Source organism: Pagrus pagrus (genome assembly GCF_965226575.1).
Source record: "Pagrus pagrus genome assembly, chromosome: 11".
In the NCBI taxonomy this organism is placed as follows: Eukaryota; Metazoa; Chordata; class Actinopteri; order Spariformes; family Sparidae; genus Pagrus; species Pagrus pagrus.
The window spans coordinates 19,822,744-19,847,330 of NC_140195.1; the positions used below are offsets into that span (position 1 = coordinate 19,822,744).

Genomic DNA, 24,587 nt, shown 5'->3' on the forward strand with positions numbered 1-24,587 from the left:
TGTTACTTAATGTTAATTGGTTCATGAAATAAGGGATAATAAATAATCAATAAATTTGCAGTGTTAAAAACCTCTATTGTTCACGTATCCCTCTCATACATAATATTCTGTTTTGCTGAAATTATGAAGACATGAATACTATAACAAACACTGCCGTTAATCCTACAGACTTAAAGTGAAATTGGAAGACATAATATGAACTGAAGCTCCGTGTCCTCAAATAACCATCAAAAGATTTCTCATCAGTGAGGTTGTTCCTCTACAATAAGACGTACTAATGTACAGGCACTGAGAGCTCCTGCTCCCTGTGTGACTAGTTGACATTGCAGGGGCTGGCCACTTCGCGTTTGACCCTGGCCCTCAGTCTGCGGAGCTCTGCGTTCTCACTGTCCACAACAAGGCCACATTCAATCAATGTCCAGGCTTTATCGAGTTGCTGGTTTGCATAGTGTTGCAACGCCCCCCGCAGGAAGCACTCAGCCAGACGCAGCCTCCCCAGACCAGCCTCCACACACTGGATGGCTCTGTTCCTGTGGAGCTCCAAAGCCCGAGTGAAGTCCTCCAGAGCTGCACCTTCTCTGGAACAGATTACCAAGCTGCGACCTCGCCGACACAGGTCCTCCACCCAGACTTTAGGATCATCTGAGCAGTTGATGTCAGACCCATCGTGTCTGTGGATAACTCTGTCCAGGTCAGCTATGGCCCGCTCGTGTAAGCCAAGCTGAGCGAGACAGGCAGCCCGCTGGCGAAGATACTGGAGTCTGTGGTTGCCCACAGCTTGTACTGCCACAGTCAGGAGTGTGACGGCCTGATCCCACTGACCACCTGAGGACACATTGCTGGCCTCCTGTGCTGCTGCCTTTTAAAATATAGATACAGTTCAATTAGTATACAGTTTATAAAGGCATAAATACTCTGTTGTTGTTGCCCTGTCTTGTAAGTAGTATGATATTGTTCAATGATGTTCTCCATCATACATTATGTATACTTTTCCATATTTTCTGACCTTACTGTCCATTTCAAGCATATGAAATATTAATGGTTAAATATTCAGAGAACACCATATTTTAGTTGGTACTGTAAATACCAATGACACCATGTAAAAACATCAGACAGAAGAGATAAAATAAAAAATTCATAAAGGTGACAAAAGAAAACTATCTTGAGAACAGACACCAGGAGCTTCACAGAATCAGAGAGCAGCTCTGTCAATGTGATGAGATCGAAAAACAGCACAAATTAGACAGCAATGATTCATGTTTCATAATCTCTTTAGTGAGTAAGTTTAATGTACAGTCCAATAAATACATATTGCATCATTTTAAAGTTTCAGTGATGCATAATTCATAAAAAAGTTGTATTTTATTTCATATACAGAAATACATATGTATTTGACTACATTGTCCTCTATCTAAAAGCAGACATATGGGTACATTTTCTACTTCCGTCATGGAAATGTCTGCAATAAAAACTAATAAAACTAATTTGCTGATGATGGTAGAATAAAAAATAAAGCCACAGCCAGCCTCTGATTATTCTGGGTTTGATTCTCAGCTTCCTGCACGTAGGCTTACCTGTGCCATGCGTTTCCGCTGATTGAATGGGATCAGGGCCAGCAAGAAGTCCAGACTGGATGAATCTTTCTCAGTCAGTTTGCTGAGCCTGCGAGCTGCGCTGCGGTAGTTCTGCTGCCAGGCCTCCACCACACCCACCCTGGCCTGGGCCACTGCATCTCTTGGCTCCTGACCAAACACCTGGCACAGATGAGCGCCTGCTGCCTTAACTTCACCTGGAGCAGATGGACCATAACAGCAGGAGAAAGGATTATTGTAAACAAGGAGCCCCGTTCAATGATGTTTTTTATCAAAGTAGAAACACCACACAGCCTGAACCAGCATCTCCTAACCAGTGCCATCAAAGAACCCATTAAGAAATCTAGAAGCAAAGTTTGGGAACGTTCCCATCTCACCTTTGGCTAAGAGTATGTCCACATAGAGGAGATGCCATCTGGGGTCTCTGCAGTCAGTCCTCATCAGAGCTCCACCAATTATAAAAGCCTCTCTGAGCTGCTCTTCATGACAGGGGACAGCATGAGCGACCAGGATGTCTGACAGATTGGTCCGACAGAACTGATGCAACCAATCACAGACCAGCTTCCGTGCCTTGTCCTTGAGTGACAGGATGTCTTTGGTGACTATGTCAGTGTTTATATGCAGTGCTGCCAGGATATCATTTGTGCACTCCTAAGGGGAAAAGGTTTGAATTTTATATTTAAACTGAAAAATGCATATTGTCTACAGCACCAAAGATGTAAAAATCTATTAGCCAAAATTTTAAAAAAAGAGAAAAAAACAGCATCTGATCCCCAGAAATCCTATTTGCCAAAATTATTCCTAAAGTTAGGAATGTTGACTTTCCTGCCAACATTAAATAAAACTACTGTTTCGCAATATACTGACACTGACGATAATGAAATATACATATCATGTTAATATAACACATGTAATAATATCATGTAAATACTGATTTACCTTTAAAGTCATTCCCATTTCTTTCTGTTCTCGCTTTGTCATAGCAGGTGGCAGTCATGTACCTAAAGGCCCTGATCACACAGAGACCTGTTGCTACTGCTGCGTGTGCAACCGACCATCAATTATGATTAATAGTACAAAACGCTGCAACTCCATACTTTACGCTGAAAAGCTGCGACGCACAGCATAGGAGAGAAGCACTTATTATGCTGGTTCAGCACCGTACCGTAGTAGACCAATGGTTTTGCTGCCGACGCTGGCTGAACTCGCCACTAAATGGAAAAATTAATGAAGTGTAATTGTTCTTTTTGTACGCTTTGGTACAGCTATGGTTACAGATTTTTGCTCCACCTCCCTTACCTTGTATTTTGTGAGTTATCAATCTTCCAAAAAAGAGACAAAACACACAGTAACATACACAGTAAATAAAAGATGAACTTGACTTAGCTTTTTTCAAAAGATATGTAGAGTTATTGTGAATTCTTTTGTGTTCTACTTGTCAGGTTTATTTCCAACACTTACCTTTCACTCGCAGTTGCAGCCACTAGTTTGTTAAGCTGCCTAGTGTAGCCTGAAGTCAACAGAAGGCCGGAGAAAAGGTCATAGATGTTTTGACAGTGTTTCAACTCAGGAATACCTTCTGTTGGTTCAGCATGAGATAGGTGAAGCCTCGTCCACAGAGAGCCTGAACATGTTTCGGGTGTTCCTTCAAAATGGCACTGAAGTCAAAGATGGCTGTCTTTCGTTGGCCCAGCAGGGCATAACACCTCGCTCTCTCCAGTAAAGAGTCTGCTGCCTCGCCACCTGGAAAATACAATTATTTGATTGGTTTTACATTATTCACAGCATTGTTATTCCATTTTGTTGGTTACTTTATCATTTATTCATAACCATGCACTGATCCAGACGCAGTTTAGTAGGATATATGTGTTTGAATGGAGGCATCTGCTCAGACAGACTGTCTTTAGTTAAATAATACAGAGACAATCTGCCTGCTTTGTGTTCAGTGTTTTGAAAGCTGTACCTCTGCTGAACTGAGGCCAGACACACAGAGACAGAGCTTCTGTTTTGTGCCAACCCTTCTCTTTATCCCTGTAATCGCCCCCCTATCAAGATTAAAGTATTACCCACTATTAATTAAGTCTACAATCACACTCAGACCAATAACAAACATCAATAACTCATCAATCAGATCCTAATCACCGGAGGCCATGATAGCGATGGAGAGATATGCCACAGCCTCCCTGACAGCGCTCTCCTCTCGCGTGCCCTCCAGGATGCGTTTTGCAGCAGTGTGGCAGTGAGCCTGCAGCAGTCCCCGATCCTTCTGTTGTGCCACCGCCAACAAGGGCCGCAAGCAGCTTGTATCACCACACTGAATGAGCTTTTTCAGCAGCTGCAGGGGAAATGAATAGATATGAAATCTTTAGCACTTTTTCTGTAAAAGCTGTAAAATTAGTATTATGGCCACTAAAAAAATGGTATTCAGCTCAGTTTTTGATCATTTGAGATCGTCTGAGGTTACACTTGTCGACTTCTACTGTAGAACAATAAATACAAATAATAGTTAAGTGCTTTTTATTATGTAGATACAAAGTTCTTAGAGTGACAAAATGTAAACCAGACCCATCCTATCTCCAGTACACCCCCAAAATAAAATGTCATTTTTACCTTGGAGGGATGTGTTTGATATTTTAATGAAAGAAAATTCATTAATAACATTAAGCTGAACATGCTGACGATTCTACCAGTCATTAGTTTTTAATGTTTCCGATTACCTCAGAATTACTAAGGAAAGCAGACTTTTAAATTCAAGTTATACGAGCTGAAATGTTTTAACAACTTAAAATTATTAGTCTACTCTACTTGATAATTTTGAGGTAATCGGTTTCCTCGATTTGTTTTATGTGAAGGAGCTTTGTTGGATACTACAGCATGGTCAGTACTTTAGTTCATCATGTTGTAGTACACATTTTAATAGCACATTTGTATTTGTGTGCCTGTGGTGGTTGTGGTGAGACAAGAATAGATTTGCTGTATTGATTTAGTGTGGCGCCAGGTTTAACAAATGCAACATCATCTCATATACAAATTAAGAAATCAAATTAGAGTGGGTGTAAATGAGTCCTTGTGGTTCCAGTTTTATTGAATGTACTCTGAAGCTGTGTCCAGAGGGCCATTTTGATGAATGAGATTAGCACAGGCTGCTCTCCCCCTAACCCGATCAGGGATTTTGTTGGGGTTTTTCTTGTTTCCGCTCAGCTCCCCTGTCTATTTTTAATCAAGGTCTGACCACTTCAGCTCAAACTACTGAAACTGCTCCATTGCAACATTTTGTTCAAATGCAGCCCTGTGTGGCACACAAATACTGGGAAAAGAGCAGAAATTTCAAGATCTTGTCACACAGAAATCATAAATGTTTACCTGCGTCTGCTATGTGTGCGAAAATTCCGATTAGGATTGTGAAATCACGTGGCATGAATCATGAAATCATTATTATTTATCATGCTGGTGCCCCTGGACCTCACTTGTGGACCCACTGCTCCAAACCTACATACCTGATTGGTGTCATAAAGAAAGCCTCTGTGCAGCTGCAGCAGGGCGAGGCGAGCCAGTATCGGTGCCCGAGGACTGGTGGGCCCAACAGAAAGTAGTAACCGGTAGGCCTCCTCCACCCTGCCAAGCTGGTACAAGGCATCTGCTGCCAGGATCTGAGACCCATCAGCACCGGGCTGGAGCTCCATCAGCAGCACAGCCAGGGACTGGACACCAGCAGGAGTCCTAATGCATAGAGAGGGAAAAAGTGCAACATACCAAGGAAATGCATTTGACTGAAATTCGTAGGTTGTATTAAGATGAACTTGAATCAAAAATTAAATAAATCAATAGCCTTTTCAAAGCAAATATTTTTGACTTATAACAGGAAAACACAGTTGTTACTGATGACATCAACAGCAGCTCAATCTTTCAAGTGTCCCAGAAAGCCATGAGTGTGACAAAAAGCCAGCATGGCCAATACAAGGACCCTGAAACTAAAGCAGCTAAATGGAATTCAACTAATTACTAATTTTATCATTTACAGGTGCACTTTTTATATACATTTTTGTCTCCAAAAAAGGCCTATTGAGTGAACTGTATGTGAGACAAAGATCATACCCTAACCCTGATCTGTGGTTGTCTCTTTTTGACTTGGCCTGCAGCTGATTCCCTTGCTGAGGCTGCTGGGAATCTTTACTGGGACAGGACTTGGATTCTTGCTCTCCAGTCCCTTCCAGCATGACTCGTCCCTGCTCCAGTAGAACAGTGAACAACAGCCCCCGATAGTTCCACGGCACCAAGCAGCGAACAGTCAGTGCTGTTTCCTGAGGCTGCAGCCTGCTGGCTGTCACATAGTCAAGAGCTGTGAGGTAGTTTAAGCCACCCATCATGCGCAGAAGCCCCCTGCCACACAGCGCCCGCACACAACTGGATGGGTGGGGGGCGTTGTGTTCAATCACAGCCTGGAAGTCTTCTAACGCCCCCTTGTGGTCATCTGAGAGAAGTCGTGAATATCCACGAAGAACCTGTACTGTGTTTTGATAGCTCTGCTGACCTTGGGCAGCAGCTAGCTGGCTACAGATAGAGAGGGCCTCCTTGTGTTCCCCTCTGAGGAGAAGACAGTCAGCCAGGCGTACCCGCAGCTCTCTGCCTCCCCCATCAGGCTCTAAACGGCAAAGAGTCCGTAACTGAGTGATCACAGGGTCCAGGAGTTCAACTCCTTCAGTGGAGCGCAGATCTGGACGGATTAGGACCCTTTCTTTGTAACCAGACAGGCCCCTCTCTGCCTGCTGACGGAGATGGTTGCGAGCAGCCAGCCCTGTGCCCTGATCTGTGAAAAGCTTTTGGAAATAAACTCGAGCAGTGGCAGGGTGGATCTCAAATGCTTCCCCCAGATCCCTGCACGCCTCCGCAGTCCGTCCACCTGCTGACAAGCAGGCAGCTGCTCGCCCGGTTAAGAGTCCAGCTCTCTTCTCAGGAGTGTCTTGGAATGACTTGTCTGTACTACTCTCAGACGTTTTCTGACAATGACCATGATGCAGAAGAGCAGAGTACACATCTGCACTGTCCCCAAACCTGCCTGTCAAAAACAAATATACTGCTTGAAGTTCCTGAACTTCTCTATTACCAGGTGAGATATCCAACAAAAACTCAATAATTGTAGAAGCTTTTTCATCTGGTTTATCATTCTCCTTTGCTGTCACTGCACACTCGCTGTCAGACATTAGACAAGGATGCATGTGCAGTAATTGGTCTGTAATAGCCCTCACTATTTTGGGTACATGCTGAGCTTGTCTGCTTCTAACCAGTGTGATGGTTTCAGATTTGTTGCTCTGGTAAGCTTTGAGGTAAAGCTTCAGCCCCTTGATACTGTGAGGCTCTGCGAACAGGCAGGCCAGGGCACGAGTTATCTCTAACACAATGCCAGTAGCACCTTGTGGGTGAGGGTTTTGCTTCCCATCAAGCAGGGCAGTGCAGCGAGCAAAAATCTCCTCACAGCCATGCCCACCACTCTGAAGGAGAGACTCCATTTTGAAAATGGTGGCTGACAGATTGTTGGGGCAGAGTGTGGACAGAAACACAGCCGCAAGACCTTTATTAAAACCCTCAGGTGGCTGGTTCTCCCCTTGACCGTCAAGCCAACCTTCTAGAGTAGAGATCACCCCACTCAGGCGGGACTTTAATTTTCGCATGTGGGACACGGTCGAGGCGGCGTGAGTCCTGAAGGCTGACATGTAGAGAGAGGTAGCCCTGCTGAGCTCTCCAGCCTCAACGAACTTGTCTCCTTCCTCACAAAGCTCTGAAACATTGTGTCCAGGTCGAACCACAGCAGTCATGATCAGGCAGCAGGCCTCTCTGTTTTCTCTTCACCTGTTCACAAATTTTGCCTGGTAATGAAAGAACAGAAAATGAGGATAAAACATGTTTGTTTTTTTTGGCAGAATTATCAATATTAAGTATATTGTATCCAAACATTTGTCATAGCAAACATTTAAACTGATCATAATTGGAAAAACACAGGTGTTACTAATAACATAAACAATCACTCTGTTATATTCCAGTATCCTATGAAGCCATGACAATCTTTAACAACATTTAACCAAGGCAGCTAATTATAATTCAGCCATATTTTGTTTGGTCATTATCTTGTTCAATATTACTTTTTGGGCTGATATTTCGCCCACTGTCGAACTGGTGTTTTTTGACACTTTTTTACTGTAGTTTAGTTGAGTTTATTTATTTGACATGGACATAACAGTAACATGCGTGCTGCAACACACAACCATACACAAGCCCAAGGGGCACCACACTTAGTGTTTATAGCAAAATGCTATTTTAAAACACCTGTCCATGGGAGGCTTTTCAAAAGCTAATGCTAGAAAAAAGAAAAGATAGGAAAGAAAAGAAAAGAAAAGAAAAGAAAAGAAAAGAAAAGAAAAGAAAAGAAAAGAAAAGAAAAAAGAACAAATACAATATAGTTACATATACAGTACAAATGCAATACTGTAATGTACTATACTGTAAATAAGATACTGATACAACTGGGTCTAACTATTTAGCAGCAGTTGTATGGTCTTTTGTTAATACTAATACTACAAGTAGGCTAATTCAGTGTTAATTACAAGCTGTCAAGTGTGTTTGAAAGTCTCAATCTGCTTTAAATAAGTGTTGTAAAAAAAGAAAAGAAAAAAGAAATGAACCTTTATGGAATTGCTTTAACCTTATGTTTATATATAGCTTTTATTTTCTTTACAATGTTCAGTGTTGACATTAAATATTGCTGAAATTTTAAGCAACTTACTCCAATATTTATCAAATTTAAGGAGCAAAAACTGTAGCGCACTGTAACTTAACTGTAACACAGACAAACACTACAAGTGAAAATACTCTACTACTGCTAGAATTAGTCAAATTAAAGGTGCACTAAGTAGTTTTGGGGAGACACAAAGATCTTCATTGACTGATTTTTTTTTATGCCTAAAGAAACTAAATAAACTCTTTTCATGACTGAATGAACTGAATAAACAAACTGACCTTAAAGCACAACACAATTTCATAATCTTTCACTTTGTTTATATGTGGTGGACCCTGCCACCTTTCTAGTTCCAAACAGCGTTCTGGGGATCTTATTTTCCTCCGAGAGCCACTTGTTCATTCAGTTCTGGAAAAAATAAATAGTTCTGAGTTTGTATTATTACCTCATTCATATGTTAAATATACACATTTTGAGTTTGAATTTCTTCTCCAAAACGACACAGTGCCTCTTTAATGCCTATTTCTTGCACACTGTAAGCTTACATCAGCAGCCTGTGAGGAGAGGGCTTCTTGCTTTCTCTGGCCCATGGTTCACCCACCTGCTCCTTCAGCTTTTGTTGTCAACAACAGCACCAAAACTTGAACAAAACCTAAGTAAAACCTTTCTAAGTAAGGAAACAACTCACCGGTGCGGTCGGTGTCCGCTCATTTTCTGTTAGCTACTGAACGTCCCGACAACCGACAACCTGCGACCCATTTTTTGTAATTTAACACCTCTCGTCGTTTCCGGGGCAACACGGTGTGTCCTCTTATACAACAAAAGCGAACTTTTTGAAGCCTGTAACAGTTTTGGGGGAAAGACACAGAAATATCACCAAGATAAGGACAAATGAACCGCAGCTAGCTTCTCATCACGGTGAGCCGCTCCTCTGCTCCTTCTGCTGCCGGGACGGTCCCGACGCACGAGCTGTTGTTCTGGTCCGGTTGCCAATGGAAACCACTCACGCTCGTGCTCATAGGAAGACCACAACACAGCCGAGTGGGACAGCGAGCTCAAAGCTCAAAGTTCCCTGTCACACAAATGTTGATTAAATCTGTTCCTTTACGTTCACGCAGATGAAACTCGACGGATGTTGCTTCCAAGAATGCTGACAGGGAGAGGAACTGTTGTGAGAGTGACAACAGGTCATTTAAGTACCGACCTTGCGTTCATTATTTTCCCCATGCACCTTTTTTTCAAAGAGGCGAACTCAAATATAGAAACATTGAAGCACATTAATAGATTAGACAGAACAAATATAAGAAAACATTTTGGTGTTTTTTTTAAATGTACATATCCTATCAAAGCATTATTAAGCAGCTAAACTTGAGGAAATGTTAAGTCAAAATGCTGCATTCAAGTACAGTTGTATATAAAAAAAAATACTTTTATCATTAAAACTAAGAGCTTCTTGGCACCATACCAACATGTGTTTATACGATGCAACAAAAAAAATCAGGTGAATATTGCTGTATGTGTATAATGTGAACATGATCAAATGTTCCTCTGTGTTCTGTTTATTTTCTATTCAGGGAATATGGACAATGTAGGACAGCTGTTCTTTGTGCTGAACCAGAATTTGCAATTCATGAGATTGGTCTAATCCACCTCAAGAATAAAAGCTCCTCAAGCACCCTGCATACATTTTCTTTGTATGGGGTCCTGAGCTCAGAACTGCACACCAGCTGCTGCTGTTCAAACACTCAGCCAACACTCCCACCTGGTGGCCAGGAAATGTTATTCATGACATACTGTGTAAAGTTTCACATCACTTAACAGTTTTCAGAATCACATGATTTATTAAGGGATTCTGGGGACATATAGATCAGTTAAAACAGACTGTGATCACAAACATCCAGGGCTAACAGTGGCAGGTAAAGAGAGCCCCAAAAGGTCATTTACATTACAGCGAACTACATCAAAGTGTGTAATCCATTATGATTGTTGTTGTGGCTTCTCCTTGTTGTGTCGGAGGAAGTCAGTTGAGTAGATGGTCCTCCAGTGTGGCCCAGAACACATGAGTGTACACACTGTCGCAGACCATCTCTGAATGTTGTCTGAAGTGTTCTCAATGTATCTTCGGGTTGTGTTCACAACTGTACACAGCTGTCCTCTTGTGATTGGATCACTCAGGACATATGTTGATACCGGGTCTGAACAACTTCTAAGGCTCTTACAGTACAGTGTCTTACAGTTACAGTACAATTGTTTCATAGGTGACTCCTGTCACCCTTTTAAACTATGTGTGATTATGAAAATTCACTCATTGATTTCACTAAAATATGAAAATATGCATAAGTAGTTTCAGAAAATGAAAAACAATAATTATAAGTTATATACACACACACACACGTCTCAAGGCCCAAAGACAAAACAACAGACCTAGATTCATATTAAAAAAACTCATTATAAAGTCCACTAATTGGAAAGTCCAACTTCTTAACCGTCAGTAAGTGAAGTGACACATAAAACTCTCAAAGTGAGATACCCCAGCCTCACTACAGGAAACCATCAGTTTGGATGGAATATGTGTGGTGAGGAAACACCCAGCCTACTGAATACTGACACCATTTATTTGCAAGAAACTGACAACCTGACCTCCTTGGGGGATTTCAGTTGTTTCCCTTGTGAGGGTGTGCATTAAGAACCAGTGGCTGAATTGTTGTACCACATGGCTTTCATGTCCAAAAAATGAAGCAAATGTCAGATGTGGTGAAATGATCCACAGCAGCACTGCTCACACATCATAGCTGTACACTGACATGTTTACACAGTTTAAATTCTCAAGAAGAAGAAGAAGAACAGTTTTTTTATGAGCACCAATTTCTTTAGAATTCAAACAAGTTTTTCTTCCTCTTCACCACTTCCTGCATATTCTACACACACATACACATTCATTTGAATTTCATCACTGTGCTGTAAAACCACAACCCTCTACTGTTGGCCTTTAAGAAATGCCACACAAGAAGGTCTGGCGGGCTAAAGGATGTTTTGAAAGTAAAGCAAATGGAAGGGGATTCCCCTTCCTTATTTAAAGAATATTTTTATATATTACTAGAGTTCTGCCTGAGCGTTAACAGACCACAGTGTCCTTGTTAAACAAGCTGTGTTCACATGCTTTTGAGGAAATCACTCAATAATCCAAGCTCCAGTTCCACAGCTGACTTCACTGCAACAAATTCAGTATTTTCTAGATGCACATTCTGCATTTCATGTGTTTGGAGGTAAATAAAGTTCATGTCAATAAAATACTGAAGAGAGGAAATATTATACACTTGCCTTGAGTGTATTTGACAATACTGACCCATTAAAAGAAAAGAGGAAATATTCCAATTGTAGTTGGGCCTATCAGGATCTCCACAGTGCTCCATGATGACATTTACGGTAATGTACATCTGTATTATGAGTCATTTGTGGCCCAATTGCAGTCTGTGGTTACACCATGTAGAAGCTACAGTTAGAGACATCCTTTCCAGGTAATTTTAGTTTCTGGCATCCAAGGCTGAAGCACAGCTTCCCGTTGTATGATAGTGTGGTACTTGTGTTTCGAGGTGTAGCCTTAGGTGTCCTGCATTGCCCCATGGTCTGTGCAACCTTGCTTCAGTTCAGGTCTTCACTGCAGCTTCTCCAGGCTCTCCTGCAGCAGCTGAGCACAGCCAGATAAATCCATGTAGTGCAAGGCAGAGAAGACATCGTTCAGGCTCGAGGTGGAGCGTTGGCTCCACAGCCTCAGCATCTGGTACTGCCTCTCCATGGAGCCCAGACCCAAACCGGCCTCCAGCTCCACCCGCTCCAGCTGCTGGTCAGCCACGGAGAGCAGACGCAAGAACTCCTTCCACCGACGCAAAGGCACCTCCTTGATAATCGCATAGAGGACTATGGCCGGCCAGTGCTCCAATGGCTCCTCTTGTCGGGCAGCTGGAGGGAGAGAGGCAGGCAGTCAGAGGACAATGGATGTGTAAAAGCAGAACTATGTGGTGGAAAAGATCAAGTGATGATAACCACATTCAGATTAAACTGCTTTGTGCTTTCAAATGTCTCATTTTTCCATTTATGATTCAATGTACGGTTGAATGTTATGTTTTTGGCTTGTTTCTTGGCCACCTGTAAACCAGATTCAAGCTAAACTAAAGCAAGATACAGAAACAGTGCAGAGGCACTTAGGCAAATCATGTAAGATTCATTACGAGATTCAATGCGAAAAGGTTCAGGTGCTCTTAAAGGCATAATATATAACATATCCACATTAAAATGTCTAAGAATAACTAGACCTTTGTTATTTTGTTGATTTCTGTACTATCACGTCACCCTTTAGCACACCAGCTCTTCTCGTCATCATGGAGCACTGTGTTCAAAACTATAGAAATCTGTAATTTTACACAAGGTAGCTGTGTGTTTCATTTGGTCACCTGTCAAAGGTTTCATCTTCCCTCTAGTTGCCTTAACTTCTAGAGGTACAGTCCAGTTGCCAGGATATATTGTTAGCAGTAAACATATCTGCAAACCAAAGATACGCCCATGGTTGACATTTGTTGCAAATGTGACATATCACGTCAGCATTAAATGCTTATTAGTTGACATTCACGTCAGGAGGTGGAGGGGATGGAGGTGGTGTTATTACACTCAACAAGGCTTTTAACCTATCTGTAGTTTTGCATTAACGTACTTAGTTTACATTTATTAGGTTATTAGGTTGAGGGGTAACACCAAGTATTTAATTAAAGGACAAGTATGACGTCCATCTTTGTTTTTCTTATCATCATAGTTATCCAGAAAACACACAAAAGAGCCACACTGAAGAATTTGCTGACATGTTCCTCAATTAGTCATTGTTCACTTATTCATCCGACGGTTTGTGCAACATTTCTTGAGAATAACTGTGCCCAGCTGTTATAGGGAAATAGTCTTTTAAAACTATTAAAAGTAAAACTAAATATTTGTGCTAATTTGATTTTTGAGGTTAACATCTTCAGGAGCAACCACTGGATCTGAGTGGGCAGGAACCCAACACTACCAGGGGGAAAGAACTAAGAAAAGGACTGACACATTGCTGGTTTTGGTCTTTCCAGGGGATCGGTTGACATCAAGGAAATACAGAATAACAGCAGCGTCATCCTGAGATGATTTTCGGTGGGGATTTTTTTAAAGAGGAGAATTAAGTCTGAATCACATGTGGAAAATAACAGCTGCTCTACTGCTACCTGTGGGAAGACTCAAGATTTCTACTCAGCGACGTCACTTTCAACCTGGACATTGAGCTAGATCTGTTCCAGATAACTGTATGTGTAAACGCATGCAGACTATTTTTATATTTATTTAGTTGTGTTTTTTATTGCATTTTGTGAAAATTTAAGTGTTGATAAGCCTTTTGATGCCTTTTTTAGTAACAATAATTTCTGCTATCTTCTTTAGCACTGTCTTCTCTTATCCTATTTTATTTTCTTATTACGACTTGTTTGGTCTATAAAATAGAGGAAAATGTCGATCAGTGTTTTCAGCCCAAGATGACGTCCTCAAATGTACTGATTTGTCCACAACCCAAATATATTTAGTTTACTGTCGAAGAGGAGAATTTTGTATACTACAAATACTCAAACCAATTAATTAGTCATCAAAATAGTTGGTGATTATATAATAGTCGACAACTAATTAATTAATTGATGAATCATTGCACCTCTACACTCAATATGAGATGGAACAACACAGGAAACAGGACAGTCGATAACACCAAGTATTACGTCACTTGGATGCAGGTTTGTTATGATGCGTCCACCTGATAAAAATCCCCGGCACACAATGTACAGTACAAGTCAAGCAGACAACTACCAACCTTTACCTTACAGACAATAACCAGACAACCATAATGCTTGGAACACTACGACCACGAGGGGGTTTTCAGCTCAGCCAAACATGGCAGACACTACAACATGACATCACAAACGCCAGGAAGAGCAGTTATATTTTAGGTTTCAGACGTAAGCCTGGCAACACAGGGCAGTATCAGGCAACTAGTGAATGATTGAATTCACTAGTTGCCTGATAGTGAAGCATTGATCTACTGTCATTTGTTTTTAAAAATATGCGAAACTAATCAAGTCAAATGGATTCTCAGAATGAGCAAGTGAAAGGTGAAAAAGACAGTGGAAAGTCTTTGTGAACTCCAGTTCAAACATGGTGTACTAGGATGCAAATAGTTCGCAGTTTAGTCGACATGCACTCATTATCTGATTTGCCATTTCCCCTCATGTTGAATTGCTGACTGATGCGAAAGAGTGAGGGCGTCCTGTTTCCCAGTTTCCACCTCCACACTGTGGTCCAAATGGCTGATCAGTGATAAGTAAGCGTGCTGAACAAGTGTAGATGAAAAGGCTGCTGCTCTGAGTGTGAAGACGCTGCAGCTGAAGACAGTATACCGCAACAGTAATCAGATGGCGGTGAAGTGTCACCATGACATTTTTTTGTTTCTCTTCTTCACAAGACATTTGGCATGAGTGGCATGATGACTAGCGACCAGAAAACCAGATAGACTTTGTGTGTGCAAGCATACATACAAATAAGTTCCTGATTTCCCAACTCAGCCCCTCCTTTTCTCCAGGTTTTATCAAAGAAGTGTCAGAGCTTCTGCTTCACACTGTTCCCAAGTACGATGACATGTCGATAATGGGAGCTCTAAAGGCCAATGTGTGGTGCTTAGACCTGTTTGAACCTTCTGACAATTAATTTTAAATAATCCAAATTCTAACATAAAAAAGCTTAATAATGTGTACTGTATATTATTTATCATAACTTCATTTAGCTTCATACAATATGTAGTTAGTAGTTAAACAATTATACACCTTTCAAAAAATCAAACACACTGCTCCTTAAAGCACCTTTATTTAATTTCTAAATAAAATTTGCAGGGAGTCTCAAAGCTTCGCCGCAGTGACTACGTGACTTTGGCCAGTAAACAAAAATATCTCTGTGGTGCAGAAGGAAACAAAGTTATTATGGTAAAAGATTTGTTCTTGTGTTTTTGTGCTGGTGACAACAGCAGCGTCATACAAAGAGCTGATAAAAATCACAAGATGTTTGTGACTAATTCCGTGTAAGATATGACACCAGACATTTTAATGCACTATTCCCTTAAACGGATGTATCTGATCTGTATCTTTCAAAGATTTGCCACTTTATACCTCAAGAGGTGACAGTCTGATAGTAACAACAGCAACTCTCCCCCGCTGCTCCGAGCTCCAAGTTTGCTAATTAGAGTCAACTAATACGACCACTAGCTGCATGGTTAACTGAGTTTACTAACTAACGGCAGCTACGGTTAGCAGCAGTTAGCGGTTACTAACGGTGACATGCTGCCCACTTTTTTCTTGCTGTAGTAATTTGACAGGTGGCCAAGTCTTACATATTGCACCTTTAAACTGGCTTTTTGAGATCTAAGCTAAATTTATATTGTAACTCCCCCTCTTACTTCTTTTTATCAAGTAGGCGTTTGAGACAGTTCTTCCCTCCGTCCCTCAGATGACTAGTTTGTCTGTAGCTCTGGTGCAGATTCAGCCCACATTAAAACCCAGTTTCACACTCATGACAATCCTGTGGACCTATTTCACACATTTTTTTTGTAAGTTTGTTTGTTGTGTTTTTTTTTTTTTACAGAAGCAGAGAAAGCAGTTTCTTACTTTCATGAGGAAATGATAAGTAAACATGTGAGTGGCTGCACATCTTACCACAATATCGAAACTGTTTATAGGGTGGGATTTCATCACTGCTTGATTCAGAATAGATCATAACACCGCTGAGCTGCCTCTCATACATGTTTCCTTTCTCTGTTATTATGCTGTGGTGCTGTTTGCGGTGTTATTAGGAGTAGTAGTAGTAGTAGATATCATGATGAGATGATGATTGGCTTTCATTTTTAAGTGTGAAGTGATACTTTTTAGGTTCAATATTATGTTAGTGAGCACTTTTGATAATAAATAGGTCGGTCTGTTGTTGGCCTTTTTTAACAAGCCATATCTCACTTTGTTTTATACGACAATGCAAGTAGTACAACCGCCTCTTTCTCCTGTATTCTACTGCTGAAATGTGTTATCAGACAAAATATTAACAAAGAAATTCACCTCCTGCACCAATGGAAGGGCGAAACAAAGATGTCAAACATAATATAGTAAATACAGGCTGTGCATCTCAGCTGCCATCTCTTACCTTTGTGTTCAGTGTCCAGCAGTACGCGGCCGATGTGGGCTGGATATTCTGATGGGGCTGGACTCTGACTGAGAGGCATCATGGGAGTTTCTTCTGATATGTTTAATATCTTTAAAAGGACAAACAAGAAAGAGGAGATAAAAATCTTTGTTGCAACCAACTTGTTAAAGACAACAAATCACCTTAATAATTTATTACAGCCTTAAATTCAAATCAATTTAACTACAAATAGCTACATCAGCGTGTCACCTTTGCTTTTATCAACATTTACATTTACGTGTTTGTTTGGGCTTTTTCTCTTCACCATTTGGTCGTCCACCTACAGTACAGATCCAATCTAGATCTCTATCTCCAGCAAAACACAAAATGCATGAAACTGAGTACAAACCAGTGTGGTCGGGCTGCTGCCTTGATGACTGCGTTGGTCTATTAGGAAGAAAGCAGATATTATCAGTTAGCTTCCTGCTTGTTCAGCCGAGAAAACACGTTCTAAAAAGAGAAATTCAGGTTGAATTTCTGTGAAAGGACTTTTTTTGTCTAATACCATAGAGATACTTTCTGAGGCAATAAATAAACTTTGGGAATCATACATGAGGGTTTATTTTTGGTTGTTTTGTGTCACCTGATGTGTATTTACAAAAGAAACTACACAAGATTTTAAATATTTAAGATATTTAATTAGTTTTATAGATTCAGTATATTTATATAGAAAAGGCTGGAGTTTTGATTCATTAAGCACCAGTATGTAGTCACTCATGTCACTTTACTGAAGTAAATGTAGTATGTACTTTTGGGTAGTATGTAAAATATTCATCATAAAAGTAAGCTGTAATTGAAGCTGTCAAATAAATGTGGAAGGGTAAAAAAGTACAATATGTGCCTCTGAGATATAGTGAGGTAGGGGTTGAAGTACCCAAATACTGTATTTAAGAACAGTAAAGCTGCACAATTAATTGATCAGTTTTCAACTATTAAATTGATTAATCAGTTTGAATAATTTTTAACAAAAAAAGTCAAACTTCACTCATTCCAGCTTCTTTTAATTTAAATGTGAATATTTTCAGCTGTATTTTTGTCTCCATGACTTTAGACTGAATATCTTTGGGTTGTGTGTACCGCTGAATATGGGATCCTCGACGGGCGGCTCCAGAGCTTTGTTCACACTCCAGCAGGGACAACTGTCTGGGTATCGGATTGGGTTCCTGGTGAAGAGCAGCAGGAGCAAAGAGAGTGCCAGAAATATCGCCACAAGCACCGCAATAAACAGCCAGACTGATGGGTACACTGCTGTGGACAGAAAAAATAAACACTGACATCATCCCACCACCATCATCAGTTCTTTACTTATTGTAAACTTGAGTGATCTGCCAGATAACCACACATGGTGCAGTAGCACAAAGGGAAACAATCAGGCGGTGTTATACTTAATAAAATATCAGTGTAAAGGGCATATGAGTTATTAACTAGAAAACCAGAGACCAGTGAGTTATTAAGTCATTTTACTTGTTAAAGTACATATTTATAGTAAATATTTAGAACTAACAGGGAGGTGGAACTGGAGTTTTGACAGGATTCGTGCTGTTTGAAGTTGAAGTGCTTATAGCTGAAGCTGTCGTTGTAGTTGCAGAAGAAATTTCACAGGAGGTTGTAGTTGGATTTGGAATTGTACATTTCCTCTGGCAGTCAGGTTCTTTCAAACATCTGAAAAAAAGGAGAGACTAATATTTACTACAGTGGAATCTGACAATATATTTATCCATATATTTAAGGGCAGGTTCAGGTTCAGGTTTAAAACAATGATACACATATGAAGATTGAACAGTTTTTGCTCGTTGTAATCATTCCTCTTGTTCATACTAACTGGAATCAATTGTCTGAATTATTGCATTTTATTTTTCAGATAGACCACCAGATTAATCCACTACGTTTCACACAAACACAATCATTACTCTGCATCATTCAAAATCAAGCTGATCCCATACTAAAGAGATCAGATCATAGAGGAGCCTTTTAAAAAGAAATAGAAACAAATATTATATGAAAAACATATCGAATCTACTTCTCATCACCTTTACATCAATATAAAATTAATAAAATTAACCAAAAAGGAGGCAATTATCACCTAAAGGATTACGCAGAAATAGGTAAATATAGCAGCTAAGAAAAGTAGAAAGATAAAGAGATAGTGATGATAATATATCAGACACTTAAATAATTACTTAAAGGCAAAACATACTGTAATTAAAAATTAATACTTTCCCACGGTATGCAGATGTATTTTTTCTGATTTCTAAAAAAGCTAAAAAATCCATCTCTCATATTATAAGATCTCCCACCTTTGCCACCTCTCGAAGTCATCGACAGCCCCTAAAAGAAAATATGAGGGTGATGGTGAGAACTCAATATCTCTGGGACTTTCTATTGTGGGTGTTTAACAAAAATTGTCAAATTTATCAAAATGACAGTTGTAAATACCAACCTCGGCGTTTAACTTGATTTGATCTACCTCCACCATTGTGATGTTTATGGGGGCACGGCTGGCAATCCTTTCTGTCGACGCTTTTACTGTAGAAGCCCGTTCTACAGTCACATTTCACATCACTATCAGGTAAACAGGGCTGTATTTCCATCTCATAATCTGAGGGGAAATCAAAACACAGTGTTTCTGTTTCAGCACAGCATTAGCTCAAAGTCCTCAACTGACTACACAATTTCATGCTGTACAAAAAAGGGGAAATTATTAAATAAATCATTGATAAAAAAATAAAATAATGAAATATTCACATTGCATCAGTAAATTCAGATTAAGTTAACCTGAAGTTGACCTGAAGTTAACCTGGAGTTAACCTGGAGTTATGATGGAGTTAACCTGAAGTTAACCTGAAGTTAAACTAAAGTTAACCTGTAGTTAAAATAAAGTTAGCCTGGGGTTCAGATTAAGCTACTCTGGAGTTAACCTAAAGTTAGGATGGAGTTAACCTGGTGTTTAGATAAAGTTGACCTGAAGTTAAATTGAAGTAAACCTGGAGTTAATCTGGAATTAACCTGATATTAACCTGATAATTAATCTTCTCATGAAGAGAGGTGAATGTTAACTGCAACAAAAAACATGATATTTTAATTTAAGTAGCAAGAAAATGTCAATTCATTTTATTATTTTGGTCAAATTTCAAAGCTTACACAATATCCTACAAGCTGACAGTAATAATTATTTACTTACAGTAATTAGTTTCTATCATCCCACCCAAATAATGATATCGACAGCTCAGTCACCAGAAAAAAATGTTGGCAATGTAAGTTTCCTCAAACCAAACAAATCAAATCAACTTTATTTATATAGACCAAACTCACAATCACATTGCCTCAGTAGGCTTTAAAAACTGTAAAGCCTACAGTAGGATTTTCTGTCCTTAGACCCTCAATTCGAGTGAGGAAAAACTTTAAATAGTGCATTTTATAAGTATCATGGTGATTGCATGAAAGCTAAGAGTGACAGCTGCCAAGGTAGAGACCTTTTGAAACCACTGTTTAATTTATGTGTTCAAGTAGAAACAAAACAAAATGTTTAATGAGACAACATTTTCCAGCAAAGTTTGTGGCAACAAAACCAGGTATTTTAAGCCAAAACTTTTTTCCTAACCTTAACCCACTGTTCTTTGTGCCTAAACCTAACCAGACCTCGAACAACAGCATTGTCACAACATGAAATAGATACGTAAAGTTTCAACATATCCGTGGTTTGTAGAAACATATCAACGCTAAAATTTATTCTGGTAACTGGGTTGTATTTGAACAAGATACTTACGTCCACAGGAGCGACACCTAATGCATTTCAGTATAATGTTTGGTACTGCTGTGAATGTGTTATTTTCACATTTTTCACATCTATACTGATTATTCGCACATTTATCTTCATCTTTATCTTCAACTTTATGATATCCTGGGAAACAGTAGAGACAAGGAGAAAGAGAATGAGTTAACATGTAATAATCCCTCTGTAACTGCACAACACAAGGCCAACACTGACATTTCCTTGTTATAACTCACCAGCTGGGCACTTTGAATGACATGAACTGGTCACCTCAGCGTTACTCTGGCCAGTGGAAAGGACAGCAAGTATCAGTGGTAAAACCTGAAACAAAAGACGAGGTTTGATGATCTGAGATGGAGGAAGATGCTCACATATCAACAGGCCTGACACTTTGACACCACAGCTGCCATTACAAAAGGACAAATGTACCAGAAACATGGTTCAATACAACATCTTCTCCTTTATAATTTTAATACACCTTTGATATCAAGCTTCAAATATATGTGTACGTATATTCAAATATTTCATAAAATTTTCAGGTTATAATTTGAATGTGGCCTTCAGAGGGTTGGGATCAATAACTCTGCCACACTGTGCCTCAAAAACACAGGTCACACACACCTTTTCTAAACCACAGTTTGATAGCTGACACAATGAGGGAGCCAGGAAAGAGAAATTAATCAGAAATGTTAGCTTTGACAAAGAGCAGCTCACAGTTCAAATGAATCCTAGACAGGCCCAAGATCTTAAGAGCCCCACAGACAACGTCAGTGGCAGCAGGGCACATAATACTGATTTCTTCAGCCACCCCCCCATGGACACAAAACACCAGCTCACGGATGTTGGCTGCCCAATAATGCAGACCCTCCATCTTCCTTCTGCCTTCCAAAAAAACGCTCCAACTTTGGACCAACTTTTAATTTCATATGTCATGTTAATTACCTCTTTGAACAATGACATTGGTATAAGTATTGGTATTGACTGAAACAAAAATCTTGGAAAAATCACCGTTTTTACAGAGTTAAATCTGTTAGCCAGCAACAAAAGAAAGGAGTAGCCACAGCTCAGTGTCATATCTTAAAACGATTATGGGACAAAGCAACACATCTGAAGATGTCACCCTTGACTCTGGGAATGCTGGTCACTGACATTCTACAAATCAAGTTTAATCGAGAAAATAATCTGTATATCAAAGAATAACATAAATGATCATAAGTAGACATTCAATCAAATCTATTAGAAGAAAATAAGAACCAACAAGTTATGTCTTAATCCTAACTCTTAAAACTGAAACCACAACATTGAGATTGTATTTACAAACTGTATGTCTCTCGCACAGTACTCAACATAGTTGGTGGCATTTCAGCCTCTAGAGTGGCCGATGCTCAATGTGATCCAGTCACCCATGAAACATACAGAGAACAAGTTTCTAAAAAATATTAAGCATCTAAAATGAAAACAATCCAACCATGTCTCGCAAATGAGAGATGAGAAATGAGACATACTGTATGTTTGTTTGGTTACTTACTATGACAGAGATTCTGTTACCACATGAGAGATGATATTAAAGAAACCACACACAGAAACTAAGTGAAAGCATCCCTGAAACAAACGCGACATCTTAAATGAAACTCACCAAGAGAAAATCCATGTTGGAAGATGTGACAGCGAGGAAGTTAATCACCCAACTTAAGGTGAGTGTTAATTTCATTCATTGGAAAAAACAATGACGGGCAATCAAAATATATCGCCAGGCGAAGGCACCACTGAAGTCACCAACAGGATGAGGCAATCTGACTTCAAGCCATCTGTGGATTTCCTTTAAAGCTGAGTCAAAAAAACGTTTAAGGAAGTCTGTCTGTCTGTGTGTGTGTGTGTTTTTGCGTATTTGTCGATCGAATTGTCAGTTATTTGGAGTCTTCAGAGAAGTGGTGCGAGAAACAGGAAATTCTGTGAGATCACACCCTCCCCCCCCCGCGCACACACATACACACACACACACATACAGTGACACGACTACTGGTGGCAACGTCACCATGAGTCCGTCTGTCTGATCGTTTCATATCATTCCACTCTGATAATAATGTGGTTCAGACAGACGGTCTAGTGACATAAATGGGACTAATTCATGAGCTGGATACAGTGGGTGGTAGTGTTGGTGGTTGTGTCTAAGGGGAAGGCAGGCAGGGACACTGGATATAGTAGGTACATTAGTGGCTTCGTACATTTGTCTGTTGGTCTGTCAGCAGGATAACGCAAAAAAATACTCAACAGATTTCCACCCAATTTGGATGGAGGATGGGTCTCAGCCCAGGGTATAATCCCAATAACATTTGGTGGGAATCCGGATTAATGGATGAAGGAATTTTCACTCACTTTCCTCATTTAAAGTCCCCATGAAACAGAAGGAGAGTGTTATTTGATTCGGCATATTCATGTCTTTCCTGTTAAAACGGTCAGGTCAGGACAGACTTGTCAACAACACTGACTGGCGTCAAGTGCGAATTAAGTGATTATGATGAGAGAGCTGGCCAAAACAGTATCAGGTGGTTTTCTTGCCGGGTTTGGCTGCTGTCATCCTGAACATTAGGCAGATATCAGGACTGCTAACTTTACGAGTAAGCAGTAACTGTCTAACAGACGATAAACTCCATAAATCACCTCGGTATTGGATTCACTGTCGTCAAATTGGTTGCAGTCAGTCTCAGAGTTTGTTTTTGGTCCCAACACGGGCTGTGTTCACTTGGATCCCGCTACAGTTGGATGCTTTATAGTGGTTACTTTAGCAACAAGTAAAGCCATACGTTCATCGGGAAAGTGCATAATTCACATTGGAGTTAGGTAGACCAGCCAGAGGACATTGGGACAGTGGGAAAACCAGAAAACATGGTCTTCATAAAATATATGATCCAGTTTCATCCAAATCAGTGAAGAAAGTTATAAATGTGCGTTTCTGTCATTCATGTCAGAAACGCGTCTTTCTGACATGAAATCTTTGTTCTGTGCCACAAATTGATTTGTCATGGATGGTATGACATTGTTGGCTGAAATTGGTTGATTCAAGCTTATGGAGCACAGAGTGACATTTTGTTTGACAGAACGGAGACATGACTGGATTTTGATTAAAAAATACAAAGAGACTGATTTTATGTCATTCTTTAAGGCATATATTGTTAAAAGGGTGCACAACGTGACTGGGAATGTGATCTCAAACGCTTAAAAAGGCTTTTTTTTTTTATCTAAACTCAACTTTAACATTGATTCTCTTTTTTCCTCAATACAACAGAGATTGACACAGGGCTATGATGTTGATGTTGGATTGGGCAGGCTAAATAAATTATTAAAGGTATATTTAGTCCTTAAAACAGGTAAGTTTGATCTGTTTCCCACAAAAGTTGATAGAAATCAAGTCTGCAAGTTTTCTTGATACTGTTTGTTCTGCTTAAAATGTGGGAATTATCTCAAGAAATGGGAAGTAACCAGGTCAAATCATTATTTAGATTCAGATCTACCTGGGCAATGATGACATTGTAGGTTATGGAGTATAGACAAGATGTAATTTAGTGAGAAAAAGATGGCGCGCAGCAGAATGTCAGTGCTCATTTATCACGTGTACAAAAGTTCAGGAAGTTGCAGGAAACCTTGATCTGGTAATTTGTAGGTCAAAGGACATCTAGACGTACAAGTTAAAACTGGGTTAAATGTGGTTGAGATATCTTTCCAACACTGTTTCTGTCACTGTTTGATTGAAGAACAGGTCCTAACTCCACATTTAGACACTTGAAACGTCTGTATGTCTCAACCATGTGTTGACAAAATAGTAATACTGTACATTAGATATTTATAAACTTTCACTTTTCCACCAAATTTAGCAGTTTTAATCTTAATGCACACTTTAAAGCAGCATTATGTCACGTTTTTACCTTAAAATAACAGCTTCAAGATCATGTTGATGGCACAGTATCTTGTAATGGGTGAATGGTGTCTCTGTCTCCGCCCCCCTATCACTTCACTTGTTTCTGCACTATGTAACTTCAGTGAGAGGGTAGGATCACAGCCTTACATACATGTTTACGTCTACATATTTCTACATAGCGTTGCTTTAAGTTTTGGAAAATGTGTAAGCTTTTAATTGATTATTTTTTTACTGTATCTTAGATATTTATGCATCTTAGGCTAATTCCATTTATACCAGGGATGACCGAATGTTTTTCCC

The 24,587-nt window shown here is 39.8% G+C and overlaps 2 protein-coding genes across 3 annotated transcripts; both read right to left on the reverse strand.

Moving 5' to 3' along the window:
• Positions 1–9: 9 nt before the first annotated feature.
• ttc34 (tetratricopeptide repeat domain 34) lies at positions 10–9,590 on the reverse strand. Of its 2 annotated transcripts, none has more exons than XM_084366048.1 (8): positions 9,011–9,590; positions 5,688–7,456; positions 5,090–5,312; positions 3,735–3,927; positions 3,169–3,335; positions 1,970–2,243; positions 1,575–1,789; positions 10–859 (listed from the first exon to the last, which is right to left on the reverse strand). In XM_084366048.1, exons 2-8 carry the CDS (start codon positions 7,403–7,405, stop codon positions 314–316), a joined length of 3,336 nt encoding a protein of 1,111 aa, XP_084222174.1. In that variant the 5' UTR covers positions 7,406–7,456; positions 9,011–9,590; the 3' UTR covers positions 10–313. The 2 variants fall into 2 exon arrangements, with proteins under 2 accessions (XP_084222174.1, XP_084222175.1); XM_084366049.1 differs by having other exon boundaries at positions 5,694–7,456; positions 9,011–9,589.
• A 567-nt stretch (positions 9,591–10,157) lies between these two features.
• On the reverse strand, positions 10,158–22,163 carry LOC311265819 (tumor necrosis factor receptor superfamily member 1A). The gene is made up of 10 exons (XM_084367840.1): positions 22,008–22,163; positions 20,608–20,692; positions 20,366–20,500; positions 19,040–19,198; positions 18,897–18,927; positions 18,104–18,261; positions 17,677–17,847; positions 16,949–16,986; positions 16,561–16,669; positions 10,158–12,282 (listed from the first exon to the last, which is right to left on the reverse strand). The coding sequence occupies exons 1-10, from the start codon at positions 22,080–22,082 to the stop codon at positions 11,978–11,980; spliced, it is 1,266 nt and encodes a 421-aa protein (XP_084223966.1). The 5' UTR covers positions 22,083–22,163; the 3' UTR covers positions 10,158–11,977.
• Between the last annotated feature and the right edge of the window lie 2,424 nt (positions 22,164–24,587).